Source organism: Anomalospiza imberbis, chromosome Z (assembly GCF_031753505.1).
Source record: "Anomalospiza imberbis isolate Cuckoo-Finch-1a 21T00152 chromosome Z, ASM3175350v1, whole genome shotgun sequence".
NCBI lineage: Eukaryota > Metazoa > Chordata > Aves > Passeriformes > Viduidae > Anomalospiza > Anomalospiza imberbis.
Genome location: NC_089721.1, coordinates 72,266,874 through 72,289,963, shown reverse-complemented (window position 1 = coordinate 72,289,963; position 23,090 = coordinate 72,266,874). Strand labels below are relative to the sequence as shown.

The window sequence follows — 23,090 nt, the reverse complement described above, 5'->3', positions numbered from 1 at the left end:
AGAAGACATCTAAGATTATCAAGTGCAAACATTAACCCAGCACTGCCATGTTCACTACTCACTCAGGTCCCATATCTTATATTCAAGCATTTCTGGAACTCTCCCAGGACTGACGACACCCCCACTTCCCTGGGAAGTGTATTTCAATGTCTGACCACCCTTTCAGTGAAGTACACCATTTCCTGATGTGCACACTGAACCTGCCCTGGCCCAGCCTGAGGCCGTTCCCTCTCCTCCTGTCCCTGTTCCCTGGAGCACAGCCCGACCCCCCTGGCTGTCCCCTCCTGTCAGGAGCTGTGCAGAGCCACAAGGTCCCTCCTGAGCCTCCTTTTCTCCAGGCTGAGCCCCTTCCCAGCTCCCTCAGCCTCTCCTGGGGCTCCATTCCCTTCCCCAGCTCCGTTCCCCTCTCTGGCCACGCTCCAGCCCCTCCATTCCCTGTGTGCGGGGCCCAGAGCTGCCCCTGGCACAGCCCAGGGGCCATCGGCCTCTTGGCCACCTGGGCACCCTGGGCTCGTGTCCAGCTGCTGTCACAGCACCCCCAGGGCCTGTCCCAGCTTTCCAGCCCCTCTGTCCCAGCCTGGAGTGCTCCATGGGTTTAAGCACAGCAAAAGAGTGAGTGGCCAAAGCAGCCTGTGAAGTGTGGGTGTTTCTCCCCTCGGAACCCATTCGTGGAGAGAGCGCAGAGACTGCTTCAGAGCCCATCGGGCTGGCACTGAGCCTGGCCTAACAGGCTGTGCTGAAAGGCAGGGCATTAACCCAGGCTCTGTGCCATGCCCTGGCACGCTCTGGACCCAGGCTTCTGCCTGTGCTTAGAACAACACTGAGCTGTGTGGATGGATCTCCTTGTAGGAGCCATTTGAGGAAATTGTTCTCGTAGGAGCCTTGCTTTGGGCCCTGCCTTGCACACTCCTTTGTAGCTTGGTGTTTTTTGGAAGTTCAGTATTTACTCAGGTGAATGAATCCCAAAGCAAACATTCATATCTGCTGTGAAAATCATGGCTTTGGCTAAGGCTTTTTTGGAGAGCTTAATACTGTATTGTTCTTCCAATTGGCCTAACCTAATGTGAACAGTCTGTTGGAGTTGCTTCGATGAAAGGATTCGAAGGTGTGGCCTTAATTTGGAAATACAATAAATCAGTGTAGCCATTAATGTCTGCATAACTTCATAAACTGGTAGGTCCTAATGATAAAAGCAAAAGAAATTCTGGTTTGAACATTACTTTTCATAACGAGTGTACCTGGTATTCCTTACCCCTTTTCAAGTGTTCCCTTGACTACACATCTATATCCAGGAGCTGCAGATGTTTATGACAATAAAATATCAGATGATTTATGGTGTTACTGTAGCTTTTGTAGTTGCTGCTCCTGCAAAAACCCTGCAAAGTGTTGAAGTGATTAGATTTATGATTTTACCTCAATGAAAACTTCACAGACTCCATTTTCTTTCTGCAACTGTTCTTTTCCACGACTGCTTTAATGTCAGAATTTCAGGAGAGGAAAAAAACTAAATCTTGATCCAGGTGGAAAATTGGTTTGCTAGACCGTCATTTGCGCCATCCATTCTGTTTTCTCCATTATGTAAACAAATGGCATTTATTAGACTCATAAGAGCTTCATGTGAATGTTGCTGCTCAAATCTTCTGCTCTATTCTTTATGGTTATTTGTGATTTCAGCTTTTATTAATAAACCCAAAAAAGCCATTAGTCCCGAACACAAATTTCCTCTGCTGTTTCTTTTTGAACCTGCACCCCAAAGTGACACCACTTGAGGAGACTGTTCTTCCGCTTTGTTCATCCTGTTCTCACTGGGGTGCAGGGAGATTTCCACATTAACTGAGCTAATTCCAGAGCTGAGAGATAGCCTGGTTCAGCACTGTGCTTTGGTCAGCTCTCCTGGGTGGAGCCGGGGCTGCTGGAGCTCTGGTAAAATTATCACCAGTTCTTTTATTCTGCTCATTTTATGCTAAAATTAAGTAGGCCAAAACTTTTCGGCAGAGTTCTGATGAAACAGATGTAAGTTCTCCTTTGCCATTATGATGAATTTATGGTTTGGGGTTTTTTTTTATGCTTCTTTGGGTATTTTTAAACCAATTCAAGACATGTTTTTTTAGGTATTTTCAGGGTCTCTATTTGTTTTATAGACACTCCCTAATTTTAAACTTTCAAATAAAAAGCATAATGCAGTATCAATGAAGCCAGGAAGATAAGATTATACAGCTGGCCTGCTTGTTTTTCAAATTAACCTTTGTAGCATAATAGATAGCTGGGAAAGATAACTTGAATAAAATTACTGTAATTGCCATTTCTCTCCTTTAGGTATGCTGGGAATACAGAACTACTATTGAACACACTGTGCATCAAATGAATGTATTTTACCAGTGATGGAATGTGTTGTGAACGAAAAGTGGGATTTCTGAGGAAGGATCATTTTCTCAGTAGCATACAGATTTTCCCAGGTTAAGCTGAATAGTGGGTATTAGTCATTGAAAGTAGAACTTCTAATGCCTAATTGTTTCTTTTGGCTGGGTCTCAAGCCCAAGACTGTACAAAAGTTGTAACTGTGAGAACCTATTTTTTTTTCTGTTTAGCTATCACAACAGACAAATTTGATAGCTTGTGTACAAATATCCAGTTGATTTGCTGTTTTAGACGCCAAATGAACTTCTGAAGTCAGATTCATATCTTATTAGCAACAGACTGTTCAGACAAAAGATCTGGCTGTCCCAGAGTCCTATTCCAAAGAAAGCAGCTGATATCAAGGAGCAAACTTAAACACTTACCCTGTTGCTGTCAGAGACCTGTCACCCATGGAATTACCCTCACAGAGACTTTTGTTATTCTATCCTGAACAGATACGGGTTTGGTTTTTCCCATTTGTTTTTTGCATGTCTGTAGATTTTCATTATCCATGGGTGGACTCCTGGTTAAGTCACTACTTAACCACAGCTGGTTATTTTAGTTATCATTCACCAGGAAGACACATTTCATCACACACATTGCCTTTGTCTCTGCAGTCCACATTTCTGCTAGATCCTGTGTGCATTTCACCTTTTTTGATGGGTTACAGTTTTCTAAACAATGACAGGATTGGAAATTGATGTAATTCTGTGGCCTTCCTTTGCCTTGGGTGTAGGAATTAACGATGCCAGCTACTTGGGTATCAATAGCTGCTTATATTTGGAAATAGATGATCTTTAAGGTCCCTTCCATCCCAAACCATTTCATGATTCTGTCTCAGAGACATCATCAAGACACTGTGAGTTCACATGGGATCTTTTATCTGCTGAGCAGTGCTTGGCTGTGTGTGCATCAAACAGAAATCAAATATTTTGACGTGAATATCTGTTTAAATGCCTCATCCTTGAGCAAAAAACCTGAATTGGCTTGTTTAATTCTAGGGGTGTGAGCAGCTGTGTTCTGTCTGGGTTGGCTCTCTGTGCACAGCCCTGGGGATCTGGGAAAGTCACAGCGAAGTGTAGGAGGAGCATGACACTGTTGGGTTACTTGATCCAGTTTTCCTTTGGCATTGCAAGTCTCCACGTTACCGTGCTGAGCCTTGTGCCCAAACCCAGCAGGAAACACCCATCCATAGGGGCCAGGTGCTCTCCATACTTTACCCCTGAGATCAGGGTTACTGTTTTGCATTTTGCACTTGGTGACGGTATAAGAGGGAGAAGGGAAGGAATTTTAGCCCACGCAGGAAGTTTGGGGCAGCCAGGTGCCTGCCTTACTCATTACTCAGGCCTGCAGGGCTGTCCTTGGGGCAAACAGCTCTGCAGGATCACTGGAGGGGCATTTTCCTCACACTGGATACCCTCTTTCCTGTTATTAATCATGGAGAATGCAACCCTGGTTGCTGCTATAATTACACTGACCTCCCAGACAGGGATATTTTCTGTTCAAACTGGATCTAACAGCATGGCAGTGTTAGATGTTTCAGCTTCTCACAAGGAGAGGAATGAAGAATCTCAGAATATTTTGAGTTGGAAGGGACCCACTAGGATCATCCAAGTCCAACCCTGGATATGTAGAACAAGTCATTCATACTCATTTTCACATCCACGTGTTTCCTTCTCTGCCCTCTGTGCACGTTCCTCCAAAATTTTCCCTTTGTCTCAGGAGCAACTTCTCCTTTGTCAGATTCTGTAATTTCATATGTCTACAGTGTCTTTTGCTTTTCTTCTAATCTTTCTTGCTGTTACTGAGCCCACAGTTCAAACTGTCTCACACTGGGAGTCCTTGGCCTCTCAGCTTTTGGATATTCCTGGGTGAGGTAAGCTCTCTGCATTAAATATTCCTGGTCACCAGTTAGGGAGATTTATAGATTACTCTTTTAGACTCAACTTGTAATCTTTAGGCAAAGCTACCTTGAGTGTGTTTCACACATAAAATTCCAGAAAGGATTTTACAACAAAGTATTGCTGTACCTTCCTGTGTTCACATTCATTCCTTCTCTCTAGCTGTAATGAAGTCCACTTTTATAAAATACCTTTGAGCTACCTTGTAAAAATCTGACCTAGAAATGAAATGACATGTTACTTTTCATTCTGGAACATTTCTGAATATTTAGTGAAATACTTGTTTTGTGTGGCGCTATGATATTGAGCAATTAAGAAGAACATGTATCACCCAACGTATTCAATATTAAGAAGTCTGAACAAACGCCTCATTTGAGCTGATGTTTTGTTCTCCTCCTTGGAGGTAATTGGATTTAAAGTGATCAAAGTGGCAAATGGGATCCTTCTAGTTTACTTACTCTTTTGTTATATCTCCTCAGTGAATATTTTTTTGCCAAAAGTGAGAGTTCTTTTCTAACTGATATTTTGGGAATTCACTCTTTTCATGGGCCTAATTTTCTCAGTTTCTGTTTGATTCTGCTGCAAATCTGAAAGACTTCTTTTTTCCTTCAAATTTTTTTTTTTTTGTGTTTTCTTTTTAAAGCCTGTAAAGACAATCCCAGGCTTAAGATAGTGGTCTTGTTAATGGAAAGAAACAAGAATTAGGGAGGCAGCAGTAGACGGTAATTCACATTTTCATTTTTTATGCAAACTTGTCTTTCCTGCAAGCATTATTATGATAATAAATGAAAGTTGTTTCCTATGCGGGAACGCTGCCACTCAGCGATTGTGTGCTGACAACCTAATTGATCTATTCTCTCTGCAGCAGAAATCCCCTTCTTTATGTCTTAAGTAGGCATTTGAAGAGGTGCTTTTACCTACTCTTTGGGACTTACCTGTCTTGAAACCTTACCCCCTCTTGATGTTGAACTTCCGTGTAAATTATCATGAGCTGCTGCATTTTTCAGCTCGTTTTTTAGTCTCACGCCTAATGGATCCCGAGGAATCTTCCTGGCAAGGGAAGAGCACAGTTGGCATGGACCATCAAAGGATGGCAGGGGGAAATTTATTTCTGGGTGGTAAAGACCCAGGGTCTACCTGCAAAGCGTGCTAGGTAGAGGGAAGGAAATGTCCTGGCCAAGCTGCTGTGTCCCTCTTGTGGAGTCACGTAGCCTCTGGGTGGACAGGTTGGTTCGGTTCTGCCTTGGGCTGGATGCAGGAGCTGTGGTGGGAGAGAAATAAAAGGGAAAAAAAGCACAGGTGCAGCTCAGCATTGATCCCTCCTCTCATTATCTGGAGCTGTTCAGAGTCCCTGTGCCCCTCCACCTGTGTGCTGTGAGGATGGGCACAAACGTCCTGCACAGGGGAGCAAAGTGTGAGCTGGTGCGGGGTTGTCTGTCCCTGGAGAGCCCTGGCAGGGCTGGGGGGAGGCACCTTCCCTCCCCACCATGAGTTCCCTGAGGCATTTGGCAAGGCGAGCCTCTTCTTCTCAGGTTGTCAAAGCCCAAGACAGGGGTCAGAAGATGGGTGCAAAGCCTAGAGAGAGAGACACAAACGAATTATTCATGCAGAGAACTGAAAATGCTGCCCTATTCCTTCCTTTCATACAGTGTTCAGCCCTGTAACCCATATTTTTGGGGGGTATTTGTAATGGAAATCGCCGTCTGCGTTAAGCCCAGGGAGGATCTGAGCTATGATCTGAACTGTGTGGTAGCTCTGGCACTGGGCTGCGGGTTATTTCGGGGGTCTGCACCACAGTGTCCAAGGTCTGAAGACAAGAATTAACAGGATAACAAGCACTGCCATCACAATCTTTTCCCTTTAGGTGTTTGCTGTGTGAGGCAACTTCTGAGGTTCAGGCTTTATGCTGCCACATCCAACACTGCATGAGGCAGCAGCATGAGCTCACTAGTGAAAATGAACTATAATTTATTAGCCATACCGGGAGCTAATAAACTAGCTTCCCCTGCAGTTCCACAGGGTTTAGATGCATGATTCACAATAAAGCTGCAACCCAAAGGGGTGTAACCACGGAACCTGGCTCTTACCAATGGAAACCCTTGTTCGTTAAAAATTAAATGCTTCAGATTTTTATTTTCTGGTCTAAGACATGAGATAAACGACGAAAAGACGTTCGCCCTTGCTCTGACAGAAGTGAATTTTGGATGCTACAAATTGCTTTCCTATGAGTGCTCTTTCGTGCTGCTACTCCTTCCTGTAATTACACTGACTTTGTTTGCCAGATGTTCAGTGACAACATTATACCGCTGTAGTCTGTTTTCCAGTTGCTTTATTTGTTCCAAGGACAACTCCTTTCTTGCCTTTTCTTTCGGGGAGGAAATAGACAAAGGAGGGGGAAAAAATCCTTTACAAATGTTTTAAAGTGCAAAGACCGGGACAATGGTTTTTTCCCCCTCTCTCTGTCTAACTGAAACAATGAAAGTCCTGCACTTTAATCTTCTTAGCCCCAGGGGTCTTCTAATTATTGCAGCTGTTGCACAGGCTTATGCATAGTGAGTCCTCCTTCCCATTCATCTCGGAGGCTCTTTCATGTCCATTAGCTCCTCGCTGGAAATGGAGGAGCCTCCAGCTCTGAGAATAGGTGAAGTTTACCTTGTGGATCAGGGCGAGGAGAACAAAGCATTCCCCGAGTTCCTTTCCAGGATTTACAAATGACCAAAGGCTCTTCTTTGCCTCGGCGAAATCCACTTTAAATTGGCTGGGATTTTAACTCTTTAGTCGTGCCTTGTTCAGGTGTCACATGGTCAGTGGTGCTTCCAACATGGAAAAAAAGAGGAAGGAATGAGCGGTGGTGAAACAGCTGGTCGTGGAAAATGCACTCATGTGTTTAAGTAGCAGGAAGCTTAAAAAAAAAAAAAAATACAGCTTTAGAGCAATATGTTGCCATCCCCTCTAAGGTAACAAACCTTTGGTGGCTTCACTGAGAAACAGAAACTCCTGTGCCCAGTTTGAAATCCTATACTACGACTTAAGCAATTTTGGAAAACATTTATAAAAAAGAGTCAATTAATCCAAATTCACACGAAATACATTTTAATTAGGATTAAAACAACAAACTGAATTAACAAATTGCTTCGTGTAATTGGACATTTCTGACTCAGCATCAAATATGCTTTATTACAGAAATGTCAATATTATTAAAAAAAAGTGTTAAAATGTTTGTATACATTCAAACATAACAAATAGTAAAGCCAGATGAACAGCTTGTGAATATTATTATGGGTTCGTAATTGTGAAATAGGGTAAATATTTTATCTTCTTCTGTTGGGAGCCCTGTAAAAGTTGCCCATTTTTAAATTCTAGATCCAGAACACCAAGCAGGCCACCTGAAATCCTGTTTTTATTTACTACTGTGCTACTAATATAGCAATCCTCATTTACACCAGCAGGTGTTCTGCTCACAGTTTCAACCACTGCTACTAAATTCCGAATATATTAAAATAAATATTTTTATGCATACTGCATGTTAAAAAAAATATATAAATCTCCAGGTAATATTTTTTGTGTTTACATTTTTAAGGTTTACATGCTGATGTTGGCTAACTCTGTGTTCTGGGGTGTGAGGCTGTGGGGAGCAGGCTGTCCCCCATCCACACTGAGGCACTCCTTTGGCTCCCAGCACAGGATGAAGATGCCCTTTGGAATCTGTCCCTGTTCTCTGCTTGTTCTTGAAATCTGCCCAGAAATTGTTTGGAATGGTGTTGTGGGGCCTGAGCCAAATAATGCTGTGAAATAACCTAACAATTTAACACCCTTAATGACTGAATTTCAGGCACCTGGGCAGTTTAATGTATTGATACAAACACAGCCATAATTTTTCCGGGGTGTATTCTTCACTTGTCACTTTTGCCAAACAACACTTGGATCCATTTGAAGCTGAAATTACACTGTTGATTGCAAGAAACTGTTTGTGATGGTTTTTTTCAGTTCTGAAAGGCATTTTATGGGGATGCTGGTGGTCTGCAAGCTTCCAGTTGGTGGCTGCAGCTGGTGTGTGACTCCCTATTAAATGATGAAATATGGGGATTCCCAGCCTTTCCTCTTTTATTTTCTGTTTCTCTACGAGTGGCTTTGATTAAAAAAAAAAAAAATAAGGACATCTGATAGCTGAATAGTTTTCAGAAAATATTTTCTGTATTAATTTCTTAGTCAATAATGACAAGAAGAAAAATGTGTACTCTCTACTTCTTGGCCATATGCAGATTTTTGATGACTGGCAAGATTTTACTGAATTTGTCTGCATGAGAAAATGATTTCTAAAAAAGCTGGAAATTCTTGCATCTACAATTTGCTAAGTGACCTGTATTTCTATTTGTTTGTGAACTAGCAGACTTTATCTTTCAACAATGCTCTAATAGCAAAGACTTTTAAAATTAGTTATTGCTACAATATTGCCATTTTCCCAAACTGTGTTACAGTTTGCTGTTTCCTCATCATGATGTACTCCAGTAAAACCATCAGAGAAAAGGAACACTTCATGGTTTAGGGGCTTGTTTTGTTTTGTTTTCTTTCCATTCTCTGGATGTTTTATGGTGTTGAAACACTTCTGAGGATTTTAGAGTGCAATTAGGTATTGCAAGGGACATGCCTTTGATGATAAACTGTAAAAGACAGTGGTAATAGGGGGAAATGATTTTGGAAGGTGGGATGGCTGTTTTCTGCCACTTCAGTGCCCTTTATGGTTTGTTCCAGCTGCTGTCAGATTCAGTGGGAATTGTGTGAGTGTAGAAAACAGAATGTGGCTTCTAGACAGATCCTGCTTTAAACAAAACCATCTTCACACCAGACCTCCCTTTCCAAAGGTCTGACGTGCTCCAGAAGCTGCTGAAATTGTTGAGGTCTTTGTCAGAACCAGAAAAACCCCAAAGAAAATCATGCTTTATTTGGTTTCTACCATTTGTGGTGTGTGCAGGATAATATGGCTATGGAAAATTGACCAAAATCCATATAGTTATAAATGCTATATTTTTAGTGGTCTTTGTTGTGAAGAAATGGACACCAGGCCCATCACTGATTAGAAAATACGCTTCAAAAAACCAAATTTTTGGGGGGTATTTTGTCATTACTGGTAGCAGCCACTAGAGGGAGAACATAATTTATACTGTAATATCTCACCTTTTTGTAGTGTTTTTCATTCTGCCCACCTGTTTTCAGCATTGTGACAACACCTAGGTGAGGTTACAGAGTGGAGATGGCTGCAGAAACAGCCCAAAATGTGCCACATTTTGGGGTTTCTTTTGGGTTACAGAGTGGAGATGGCTGCAGAAACAACCCAAAATGTGCCACTGATGTTTTTTTTTTTTTTTTTTTTTTTTTTTTTTTTGCCTTCCAGGTGTTGTGTTTCACTACCGGGCTGCCACGAGCAGGTACACCCTGAATTTCACACAGGCCCACCAGACCTGCCGGGACAACGGCGCCGTCATGGCCAGCCCAGAGCAGCTGAAAGCAGCCTACGAGGATGGCTTTGAGCAGTGTGATGCTGGCTGGGTGTCTGACCAGACTGTCAGGTGAGGCTTTCAAAATGCCCCTTCACGTTTTTACCCAAAATTTGTGTGCCTGGCCTGTGCAGACCTAAACTGTTGTTTTGCCGTAATTGATGCCTTGGAGTGGCTGCCTGGAATAGAGACTGGATAAGATTAAGAGAATAAAGTGGGTGTTTATTAAAGGCAATCAATAGGTACATTTTGGACACTCAGAAGCCTCCCAGAGGCTACACCCAAGATGGACAGTGGTCACAAGTTTTTCTCACAATTATAAGTTCGGTCCACTTGCATTTCAGGGGTTTAATCCTCCAATTCCAGCTCCAGGTAATGAAGTCATTCACCCCCAGTTTGCTCCCCACAATTCACTTTTGTTTGTACTTTCAGGCCCTGAGGCTGTCGGGTGTCCTTGAGTGTCAGGTATTGTTTTGTCTGTCCAAAATGTGAAGAAAGTAGCTATGACTATGGATTTTAAAGTTATACCCTAAAGCAGTACAGATTTGAAAAACATGAAAGCTGAAATCCAAAGGCGTCATAACGATAAATTTTCTGCATTTACAGGTATCCAATTAGACATCCAAGAGTTGGCTGCTTTGGAGATAAGATGGGAAAGAAAGGAGTCAGGACGTATGGGCGCCGCTTCCCTAACGAGACTTACGACGTTTATTGCTACGTGGAGCACATGGAAGGTGAGATGGGTCTGCAAAGCCTGGAAGTGCACTGCACGGCTTAAGAAGTGGCTGGGGAGCCTAATGTGGAAGAGCAGAGAGGGAGAAAATTCCATTTAAAATAGGTTTTGGCTGCTCTGGATCTGAAGGGAATTGCCAAATGGAGGGAACCTACAGTTTGTGGTCTTGCAGGTCCTAATTAAAGGCCAGTGTGGAGTCTACAAAGAGGCAGTCAGGGTTCAAGCTGCCTATAGTTAGTGCAGTAGATCTCACAAAAGTTGCTGTTGAAGTGTCTTATTTTTTGAATGTTATATAAAAGTATTTTCAAAGACATGCATTTAATGTTTGAGAAACTATATATGCTATATATAAGTATATACTAAGATAGATGTAGTATATGTGCTAACTGTATTATAGTTCATAAAGTATGTAATTAAGTCTTTTTATATGTCCATGGCATAGAATTAGACAGATATTGAATTGCCATCTATGTTTAATAGTATCTTTTTAATAATGGGTCATCTCAGATTCAGAAAGAAACAAACAAGAAAAATCTTTGTAATTTCTGGGCATAGTTTAGTAAAATTATTACTCAGATACTTTGCAACCAGGACTAAAGTAAATTCTCCACTTACTACAGTGCCCTGAGTGTGTCACACTGCTTATTTTTGACAGGTTTTTATTCCATGCCAGTTCCACAAATCCTTTCTTAAAAAACCCTGATAATTCCTAACTAAACATCCTCAGGGATGGTCCTTGGCTGTTACACATTTAATTTAGTGCTCTTAAAGTCAGCAGAACAATAAATTAGCCTTGGCTCTGAGCAAGCCTGCCTTTGTAGGTGTACATATACTCTTAAAAAGCAATTGCAAAATGCAGGTGCTCAGTGTTTGCTTGTAATCTGTCTTAGATAAGATAAAGATTAGGTCATGCAAATTTTTCTCCTGCTGGTGACTTAGAGAGATTTTAGTTACTGATTATTTTTAGTAGCTGAATATATGTCCTAGACAACTTGGAGATTTATGCAACACAAGCAACACAGGTATTGCAAAGCCTCTAGAAAACATGTATGCTTGAGAATTTGTAACTTGAACTTGAAAACTAAGTGACAGAATTTTGTTAGTGCTTTTGATGGTCTTAATTTTAGTTATGTCCTGTTTACATCTGTCAGTGAGCAGCGCCTGTGAACATCTACAGTTCATGACATTTGATCCTCCATCAGTCCTTGATTGGATTAGATTTTGAATCTCCCCTAAGTCAGTGTTTTTAAATTCAGTTTGTGTCTTTCCTAGCTTACAAAAAGAAGGTTTAGTCAAAAATGTAATCTGTATAATTCTTGGGTGAAGAACAATCTCTTGCTGTTTTCCCTCTTCAAGAACAGAGAAGTGTAACTAATACAGAGCAGATTGTCCTGGGTTCATGTGAGCCAGCAGTTTCTCAGGGTCAAAATTTATTACTAAACTTTCAACAATAGAACTTAAGTCAAAACTGAAGCATTTTTCACTGAGGCTGATGGTCTCTGCTTGGAACAACCTGGAACCAGACTGTTGTGTGGTTCAAAGAGGCTGCAGTGACTGTGCAGTCCTCATGGATGAAAATGCACAGGTCCTCAATTTCTCATGGACATTAATTGGTCCTTCTTTGTTATAAAATGTCATTTGCCAAGGTTTGTGGCTTCTCAGGATGCATCTACACTTCTGTCCCACTGTTGTGGCCTGTCAGCTGGACTGTGGTGACTGCTTGCATATGAAACATCCAGATTTTAACAAATATATAAGCTAGAGCACAATATTGGAGAGATTTGGTTCATTATATTGCATTCATTATATTGAACAAGTTTAATGTCAGATTATTATAATAGTTAGCCAAAGACACTCTCCAACATTTCCCTTTTGTTGTGTGTGTGTTTTTTTTTTTTTTTTTTTTTTTTTTTTTTTTTTTTTTTTTTTTATTTGGGTTCCTTTTGTTTGTTTTATTTTGATTTGGGTATTTTTGGTTGGTTGGTTTTCTTGTTTGTTGTTTTTTGTGTGTATGTGAGAGAGCTTTTATTATTTTTCTCATTCTCTCAGAATGTGGAGTGTGACAACAACAACTTCTACGACCTCCAGGAAGAGTTTATGGGTACAGGGCATAGAAACAGTGTAGGTAGGTTCTGGTGACATGCAGAGGAGTTAAATTACTCTGTTTGGATGAGGAGAAACAGGCATGTGCTAAGAAGACAGGGTGCCTCATTGTGGTGTGGTGCAGGGTAAACCATTCCTCAGTGCCTTCACAGAAACTCGAGCCTCTGAGCCAGACTCCCTTTTCTAGGTGGGGCTGCGGAGCCAAGGTGGCTTTGTCTGTGTAACAGGAGCACTTTCTTTTAGGGCAGAGGTTAATTTGAGTGAGGAGGAGCTTGTTAGATGATACACAGCATCTATGAGTTTATACTTCAGAAAAACTCACCCACACACAAGATGGAAATTTAGAATATCAATGGAGTTATTGGAAGGTTGAACTAAACTAGATTGCTGTGTTGGTAGGAAACTTACAGATCAAGAGCTAAAATTGTGCCACAATTCTGATGGCCCTGTTCTCCAAAGATTGATCCTGCAAGGTGTGACCTTTAGCTCATGACTTAATTCATAGCAAAATGAATCCACGGCACTTAGGATGTGCTCAAATACAAACTTTTTCCATGTGAATTTTAAAGCTCTTATCTGAGTACCCTGCCCTGATTCAATGCCAAATCTATTAGACTTGCTTGCACTAAAGAGGTCCTTATTTGGAGGGTCTGTGTCAGTGGAGTGACTATTCATGGCACAAGCCTGACTAATTATATCAAAATTTGGGCTATAACGAGGATGTCACCATGGAAGTCATTGAACACTTATTGGTCTGTTGGCTGCTGTTGGTGTGTCACCCCAGAAGGCCATAAATGGTGGTGGGAATTCTTGCAATACATTTTAAAATAAATGTGCCTTGAATTTGCAGTACTAATTTGGGTATTTGCACTGAGGATTTGTAGGAGTAACTCCATCTCGATTTTATTCCTTTTTGGCCATGTGGAATCAGGAAGTTAGCCAGAGACATGGATTTCTCCTTAAATCACAAACTATTAGCTTAAATTGAAACCAGTTATCTAGGCTAACTCTTGCCATTTCCTTGTTCTGAGGAAAGCCAGAGTGATTAAAGACCGCACAATTCTAATTTAAATAGTATGAGTTTTGCTGCAACAGTCAGAAGAATAACTGTGGGAAGGACTGAAAGTTTCAGAGCTCCTGGAGTTAAAAATGAGAACCTGGAGTGAAAGTATCATTAAAAAGGTACTAGGCAGGATGTTTTATTATAAACTGTTTCACATTCCTCATATTTCATCACTTATTTCAGTGTACCAAGCACTAACAGAAACATTTAGGGTACTTTTAACTGCAGGAAGTGATTTATGAGTAAAGATTTTAAAGTGATTGAGCTGCAAAGGTTTGGGTGAGGATCCAGCCAGCTGAAGGGGTGTCTCCTGTGGTGTAATCCCTTGGATGGAGATGGTGGTGGGTGAGGAAGAGTTTGAATTCCTCAGACAAGCAGTGTGTGGTTAATTTGGCAGTGCTGTGGTGTCAGAGATGGAGATAGAGCCACCACCAAAGCCCACTGGTGGAGTGAGCTTGTGCTGAGCCAAAGCACAAACCACCCCATCAGGATTGTCTCCTGGCCAGAACCCATCAGAGCCCATGTATGCCTGACAAGCCCCCATCATGTGCAGATGGGGCCCTCACGCTAACAGGGTTATTTTTGGGGTGTCTGTGGGGAAGATTGTACAGCCCTCCTTCCATGCACCACCTCCCCCCCACAGTGAGCGCAGGGAAGAAAGATAAAACCAAAACCAGATGTCCTTTGGATACTTTCCACCTACTCTCATGCAGTTTTGCTGTTGTCATGGAAATTTCTGTGAGAATGACAGTCATAATTAAAGGAGTCATAGTCTAAAATGTGGCCTCAGGTGAGAAGTTTCTTCTGTGTTTTGGGCAGCTAAAGGTTTTCTTTGGGGTCTATTCTGATTCTGGAGCAACAACTAGATTAAGTTTCAAAACTGGGACACAGATAAAATCATGGGGTTTTTTCTCTAGTTCAAGGCCTGTGGTAGAATTATGATCCTTTCCATTATACTGGACACTTATCCAGCCTTGGATTGTGTGACATCATGCAGGGTTAAGTTCTCAAGAGGATTCCTGTTCAGCCAACAGGTCTGCACAGAATAGTCTCAAGACATTCAGGAAAGTTTAGTTAAATCATTGCTGCTGTGCATCAAAAAGAATCAACTGACTTGTTCTGACATGCAAGAGAAAAAGACTTCTTCATCTTGTCCAGAATCCTGCTTTAAAGTTGAACCAAGCTGCTGATGTTTGTGTTTTTCCAGCCCTGCAGAGTGGTTTTGGTAATTAGTGACATTGTTAAATTAGTGACACCTTTTATTACCCTGGTGTGTCCGAGAACCAGCCCTAAGCAGCAGAGAGAGGAGGAGGAGGATGAGGAAGTTCTTGGTCCTGAAGGCATGAGGGTAAATGTGTTAGGGTCATGGTATTCCTGCTTCTTTGCACACTTTACCGTGTCCTAGGAATGAAGTTTTGAACAGATTCCACGGTTTTGACGAAAAGGAAGTTGTGATGCCAGTGCCTCATGACTGATTGGGTTTTGACCTGCTGGCTGTGTCCAGGTGAGGGGCAGTACCCACAGGTTACAGGTGCAGGTGAGAAAATGCCCTTAGAATGCTCTGTATAACCTCAGAAAAGATGGCATTTTGTCACTCTTAGCCAGCTTTTGTCTTGGACCCAGGAGTACCCTGATCTGCAGCTGTAGTCACAGAATCCAGGAGCTCTAACACTCCCAAAGGACATCTCTGTTTGATAAACTTGGTGGGTTCCAACTCTCAGAAACAAATTAATAGGTCTGGAGTTCACCACGGGTACATTATGCTAAAAAAAAAAAAAGGAAAATAAAGGGAGCTCCCAAATTCTTAGTGGGAGATAGTGTTTCTTCTCCTCAAAAAAAAACTATCACAGAGGAACTAAAATGAAAAGGTACTGGAAAGGTTTTGTCTTGGCTTTGGGTTTTTTTTGTTGTTGTTGTTGTTGCTTTTTTTTATTTTTTAGGGTTTTTTGTTTTGTTTTTGTTTTTTGTTTGTTTTGTTTAATTGTGAGAGTTAAGCATTTCCTCCTATGGGAATGATTAACTTTTCATATCATTAATATCCGCCTTCATTTTCTAATGCCTGGCTCTGGATGACTGTGAAGGTTGGAAAATCTGAGCACCTGACCACGAGGTAAAGCTCGTGAGCACCAGATTCTAGATGGGACAGTAATAATCACAGAATCATTAAGGCTGGGTAAGAAGAATTTTGAGATCATTAAGTCCAAACATCAACCCAGCACCACTACCCCAGTCAACACACATTGTGCGTGGCTTTGGTTCTCGCCGGCCCTTCTTCCCACCTTACTTTTAAGTTGTGTGATTCACGACATTCACATCTACCAGTGTGCCCAGCTCACCCAGACATGTCCTGAGGAGAGAAAGTGAATCAAAGCAGTGAAGCTTGCTATAAAATCAGCTAAGATTTGTAGAACTGATTCTTATAGAACTTAAACTTTTTCCTCAGGGATTGCAGGTGAATCAGCTTTTCTCTTCAAGAGAAAAAAATCCGACTTCTTCATCTGCCCCTGTATTTTGTAAAGAGATGGAAAAAGCCTGACTTTCATCAGGTGTCTCTTCTGACCAAGTAAAACAAACACATGTAAGAGGAAAATCCTGGGGATTCTTGGAGTGCAGTGACCACTGAGGCTGCTCCATCAGCCTGAAGCTTGGTTTGGAACAGGAGCCAGCAATAACACATATTACATTATTGTCTGCAGCCTAAACACTGTCACGTTCTGCACCCCACCCCCTGGTACTGCAGAACCAGTTTTTCTTCATCTGCTGGCCTAAGTCCTGGGCTTTGCCTGGAGAGTATTGCTGGGTTACTCAGGGTGTGCTCTAGCTATAAAAACATTGCACGTGGCTGTTTAACACACACAGAATTGAATTTGCCTTGCCTGGTGTTGGTGGCTATGTCATTTGTTTGTTGAGCAGATGAGTTTTCCCTCTTAATTTCCTTGTTTTCAGGGTTTTGGCTGGGAAATTGAGGGGCTTCCAGTCATCTTAATAAAAGCACTGTAAGAGCATGGTGGGGTCTGTCCGCCTGTTAAATATGGAAGCTGTTGTGCTTTCAAAAACAGGAGTAAATTGTAGAGACTGCATGGATTAAATACATTTCATTAACTTCAGAATTATTTTTCTTGCTGTTTAGAAGTTTCTGTGCGAGACTTGAGTCCTTTTCTCTTTAATACTTTGAAGGAGTTGGGATGTTTCAGCCTTATGCTAGAAGTGAATAAGATCAAGAAACCCCAGGAAAACCTCCATACTTTAAATTTTGTGTTGTAAGGTGGTTTGAGAAGCTTGCAGAAGCAGAACAAACTGTAAAGTGTTTCTGGATTCATGTATCAAGCAAGGCCATTAAACTCTTTCTTTGTTTTTCATATTTCGTCCCAACAATTATTAAGCACATTAAGTGTACATTTAATCACAGATAATTTTAATCTGTTTTCAAACTAGATTGACAAATGGAGGAGTCATAGCTCCTAGAGTAAATTACTGCTATTTGCAATATGACTTTTGCCTGATTTTTTAAAAACAAGAATTGTGGAATCATAGAAAAATACTCTCTAACTAGAGCAATTGCAAGATGACATGTTTTAACATCTTTGCCCTTTATCTTATCACTAGCATTCCTGAAATAAATGCACATTTACTTGGTATATGGTGGAATTTTGCTCATTGCCCTGCTGCCTTTTTGCCTTCTTTGTGAGGTTATTGTCACAAATTCTTGAATGTACCAATTAGGTATCAAATACTTCGGATTTCACTTATTGGACTGTTTTGGTTAAGATGTGTTTTTCCTTAAATATATGTGGGTTTTCTTTTTATTTTTTTCCTTTTTTTTTAAATTGGTTTGGATTGTTTTTTTTTTTTTTTTTGGTAAAGCAATCCTTGACAAAGATCATGACTGTTTGACAGCAGCTGATTTTAACAGGTGAACAAAATTATCCCATGTGGGGTCAGTAGAATATATTCAGTGCAGAGAAAGGTACGACACTCATCTTTTAAGTGTGCAGGATTATCACTGTTGCAGATACAGGCATACTCCAAGGCAAACTTGAGGCAGACTTCTGCCTAGAAAGTGCAGCTTAGGTAAGTCAGTTCTCTGCAAAGTGACCTCTCTTAAAGAAGAACCCTGCATTTTGAAATCTTACACCAAGACCTAACCACTCACTAAGTATCTCTGCCTTAACTGAGTGTAGATGACAGCTCAGAGGAATAAATAGCACTAACTTTAATGATGTGGTGTACAAGCTCCATTTGGAGCCAGTGATCCCAATCACTTGATGGAGAAATTGCTTTTCTAGTAATCCTGCACTGTTTACCCATTTTCCTGTGTATTCTATGAGTTTGCCTCATAAGAAATGTTGTTTACAGAAGTCACGAAAATTCATTGTTCTTCTTTTGTCACTTCCTCATCTAACTGGACTGATATCTGCTGTATAAGTGCAATTAAATTGCATTTTAACTACTAGTTTTCATATACATCATGGCTGCTGTCAGAGGATCAGTGAGCAATCCTCAGAACAGAGAGGGCTGCTCTGGAGAGGCATTTCTTTGCACCCCTGTTCCATGCTTTTGGGATGGGATTGTGGGATAACTGCACCCATCACTCTGTACAGGACACGGCAGCAGAGCTGGCGGGCAGATGCAGAAGGATGCAACAAAAAATTCTCATTTTCTGTGTGGTCTGAAGAGCTGAATGAGCCATTCTGAGGACAAATCAAATGGCTCTTTGCTTCCCTTATCTGTCCCTCTCCAATAGACATGCTCTGTCCCTCTTCCTCCAAGCTGAGAGCTGCACACAATGTACACTATGGGATTGGTGCTACAGCTGTAATAACAAATCAGAGCCTCTACCTAGGAGGAAAAAGAAAGCTGGCACCTTGCCTCCTTTCACACTTGCATTCCTTTCAGGCCCCAAACAAGTGTAATATTGATGTGAATGAAACTGCTCGGGGTGATGTAGTTTCTGTCTGCATTTTCCTGTGTTCCCTTCAGACCTGTGCAGGGGTAAGACAGATTGCATGGCTAGTGTGGAAAAGCAGGGTTTTCCTGCAACAGTGGCTGTCGTGTCCTGGCCTGCTGTGGCTGAGGCAGGGCATTGCTGTCTTGCAACACATATTTTGAATTTGTGCTGCTGGTTGGAACACCAGCACCTCATTTTAGGTTTGGCTGGTTTCATCTGAAGTCTAAGCAAAGACTGGAAAAGGGTCAGTTTACTGCTTCATTCCCAGGACACGAACATGAGAGGCTTGACTTTTCTTTAGGGTGTTTGTGTGAATGAGGCAACCAAGAAAACTGCACAATGGTGATTTACCTTGGAAGCAAAATATTAGATGTGCTATTTGCTTTGTTTTAGTGTCCAGCTGGATGGCTATTGCTTACAAACTCTTATTCCTTGGAAGCTGAACTATACTATCAACATTCTAGACTAATTCAGCTTCTCCACACAAAGAGGGCTTTGTGCATGCAACTTGTCTTGTTAATTTCCTCACCTTTGTTTCCAAATGGGACAGCAGGAAGACTGATGGAAATCCAGCATTTGAAGCTGCTCTTGAGCAGCCAGTGAAGAATATTTCCTGTCTTTTGAGTGTTTGAAGAGAGATTCTAGCAATGCCTAAAAGAGCCAGGTAGGGGGCTTGCAGAAGTAGGATATTTGCTTTGTGGAAACAGTAAATTCTGATGGACTGGATTTAATTAACTCAGTTGAGCTGCAAACTCTACTCTAACAGGGGTCACAGTGGAGCCCCAGGGCTGGTCTTACCTCTGCTTGAGACCAAGGAAGGGACTCAGTGTCCAGCCACAATGTACTTGGTGGCTGAAAGTTTGCTTATAAATGCTCATGCTTTATGGCAGTTTAACCTTCAAATTCGGGCCTGGAACATTTGGTTTACAGCTATCTGATTATTTTTCTCTTTAAGGAAAAAAAATACTCATGTTTTGGGAAAAAATCCCCAACCTTGCAGGACTCTGGAACTGATTGATGGTGGAACGTGCTACTCAGCCTTTGTTACGTGTTTTTTTTTTTTTTTTTTGTTTCCTCCTGCAGATGAAGTGGTCCACGTCTCAGCTCCCCAGAAGTTCACCTTCGAGGAAGCTAAGGAGCTGTGTGAGGAGCGAGGAGGTGTCCTGGCTTCCGTGGGGAACCTCTACGTGGCCTGGAGGAACGGCTTTGACCAGTGTGACTACGGGTGGCTGGCGGACGGCAGCGTCCGGTACCCGGCCTCCGTGGCGCGGCCCCAGTGCGGCGGGGGTTTACTTGGGGTGAGAACCCTGTATCGCTATGAGAACCAAACAGGCTTCCCTTACCCCGATAGCAAGTTTGATGCCTACTGCTACGAACGTAAGCATTTATCATTTCTCTTTTCTTGGTGGTGATTTGCAGCATGCTTGCCGTGAGAAGCGGTTCCTTTATCGCGCGTTTTGTTTCAGTTCTTGCGGCGTGCGCGGGTTTTTAGAAACTAAAACATTGTTGTCTTAAAGTAACTTTGTCAGTGTCTTAAAGTAACATTGGCAGGTGAAGACAGGCAGAGTTTTAAGGTAAGATTTCAGCCTGAGCAGTGGTTTGACCATGAGTCTGTGGGTGCTCCATATTTTGGTACCTGAGCACACCTTGGTGTATTTGCATCTTGTCAGTGGACACAAGACAGACATTCAAAGCCCACCTGGGCATGTCACCTCCTCCAGGTGACTCTGCCTTGGCAGGGGGCTGGACTAGATGATCTCTGGGGGTCCTTTCCAACCACATCTATTCTATTGTTCCGTGATAAATGTCCTAAAGGTGAAGAGTGGATATTCTGTCTCCGATGATGGCAGCAAGAGAAGCTGTCCACAGGCTGTGTATAAGACTGGCCACTTTCAGGTCTCTCAGATGTCAGTAATTTGAGGGCTATCTCTGGATCCCAGGCACATTGTCCCATCACTTTCTTTCTCTTTCTTACTTGGTGTTTCTTGGGCCAGTGGGTGGTCTAAATGGCCTTTCTTACTGCTGCTTGTTTCCCTCCTGGTATTTTCACAGGCACTTCAAGTGTTTGCCACATTCACATGGTAGACTTCACCAATCTAAACCAGATGTCCTCCACACCTGTCAGCTTTCTTTTGGGGTCAAATATTGCCCTGTAAGCTCATCTATTTTCAGGGCCAGCTGCCTGGCTCTGCTATTATGGTGCAGCCTCTCCTTGAATAGGTTCCTGCTGTCTCAAAAGGTTCACCAGCTTCCCAGCTGAATATCCTGCTTCCCTGAGACTTGCAGCCTCAGCACAGGGGGGGCTGGACAGCTCAACTATTTCCCTGCAGCCCTCTCCATCCAAGGAAGTTCCTTGTTGCAAAGAGCATGACTAACATTAACGTTGTGTTGAGTTAAAAGTTCAGAACTTGGTCATTAACCATGAATATTTAGGTTTTTTGGACTCAATCCAGTGACTGTAACTCAGAACTATTTGAAATGTGCAGTTTGTACTGTCCCCATTTTTGTGGATGATGAACTTACTGCAGCTGCAGATCTTTCCAGCTCAGGCACTGAAGAACCCATTTATGAGCAAATCTTACCCTTTGAGTACAAATCCCGACATCTGCTGCAACATTATGGTCTGGCTGTTCTCAGACACTGTTGATTTGTTGTTTTAATTTTCCTTTATAGTTTGTGGGTATGATGTTCCAAAACTTTGCATGTGGAAATAGTCCTAATGGAACTGGTTACAGGAAAAAGGACTTAAGTTCAGGAGTCTGTGCTCTAATCTGCAGAGAAGCATTTTGTCATATCACTCCTTCTGCTCCTACTCCAAATTGTTTATGACCTGTTTAAAGTGTTGTGGATAAAAAAGACTTTAATGAGGGTGTATTTCATAAGTCCCTCTAAAAGACTGGGGTAAGAACCAAACATTTTGCCTGTAATCTGGTCTTTAGTTAGGACAAATTCCAACCTGCTGTTTGTTTTTGTGAATTTCACCACTTTCAAGCAAGATGTGCCTTTACAATGTTCTTTCCAGAAGTTTTAGTTAGCATGGTTTGTGGTAACATACCATTTGTTCTAAAAGTGACCTTGATTGGTATTGGGTTGTTGCCTTTTATATAAAGGCTTTTCCTGCAAAGTCTTGCCCTTGGTATATAAAGAATAAATATTTCATCACTTTCCAGTCCAGGAATAGACAGTTCAGGACAATCAAACTTTTTACAAGATAAAATAAGACTAAACAGAGCCAAAACAATTTGGTAGAGGCTGAACGGCTCTCCAGCACTTTTAATTACAAACAACAGAATATCATAATTAATTAAACATTGCTGGCTAGAGGACTCAGGTTTTGCCAGATGCATCTGCCTTTGTGCAGGGAAATGCAGGGGTGTCATGCTGTACCCTCCTTCAGGGTGCCACAAATGTCAGAAGTTACTGAAAGCTCTCTCTCCCTCTGAGAAGGTGCTTGGGATCTCACAGGAACCAGCTGTGGCTCCTCACTGCTTTTGCTAAAAGATTTATGCAAGTGGTGAGTAATGAGACTCCCTGCCCAGCATCTTGGTCCTCCACATCTCAAGCAGCTGCCTGGTGCAGTGGCTTTAGAGTGAGTCACTCTCTCCCACTGGGGCCTTGGAGCCAGTCCCTTCTTTGGGGCAGAAAAAGGGAGAGGATTAAAAAAAAATGCTCTGCATGAGAGCAGAAGGCTTGAATTTAAGCCCTTTGTTTCAAATCATCCTTTGTCTGGAAGTTTCTTCCAAAATTTCCCATTATCTCAGTTTCAAAGTTTCAGTCCACCACAAAATCTGTTGTGCCCCAGCTCTGCCTGTTTAGGGGCTGGCATTAAGCTCTCACAATGTTTCCCACAGTGCCTGACAACAAAATTCTCCTACCCGGGACCCGGGCTCTCAGTGTAACCCCAGCCCCCTGCTCACAGCTCTCACTGTGTGTCTCACACCTCATGGGTGTGTCTCCCGCCTCACCTGGACCTGCAGTCTCACCACAGCACCTCTGTGCTCATTCAAGCTGTTTCAGTCTTCACAAATTCACAAAGACAAATTCTGCATTTGAGAAAGGGGATATCTCCTTCCTCATCCCTGCTCAGGCTTCTCACTCCTGTTTCGTGATTATGAGTCTCTCTGCTGGAAAATCTCAAAATGTTAATTTTAATTTGTGGCTTCACGAAACCTCAATACGTATTTTGAGCATTTTGCTTGCTTTTAAAGAGGAATCATATGTATTGAAATGCATGAAAAACACAGGGAGTAAATTCAATTTGAAAATTATATTCACTAGTTTCAGCGGAGCAGCCAACCTGGACAACTTTTAAAGTACAATTAAGTTCAGGATTTTAACTTCAGCAGTGTTATGGGTACAAAATTACATTGTATGAAGTGTCTTGACTCTATGAAAATAAGAGTGGCCCAGACTAATAATACATGATTTAAAATCAAAAAGCCATGTTAAA

At 42.0% G+C, this 23,090-nt stretch overlaps 1 protein-coding gene across 9 annotated transcripts in view; it reads left to right on the top strand.

The window, feature by feature from the left end:
- Positions 1 to 23,090, top strand: part of VCAN (versican) — a 98,437-nt gene that overhangs the window by 14,051 nt on the left and 61,296 nt on the right. For all 9 annotated transcript variants that reach the window (XM_068176472.1, XM_068176464.1, XM_068176473.1 and 6 more), the window contains exons 4-6: positions 9,691 to 9,865; positions 10,400 to 10,527; positions 19,724 to 20,017. In XM_068176472.1, the coding sequence (XP_068032573.1) occupies positions 9,691 to 9,865; positions 10,400 to 10,527; positions 19,724 to 20,017 (597 nt within the window). The remainder of the gene's footprint in view (positions 1 to 9,690; positions 9,866 to 10,399; positions 10,528 to 19,723; positions 20,018 to 23,090) is intronic.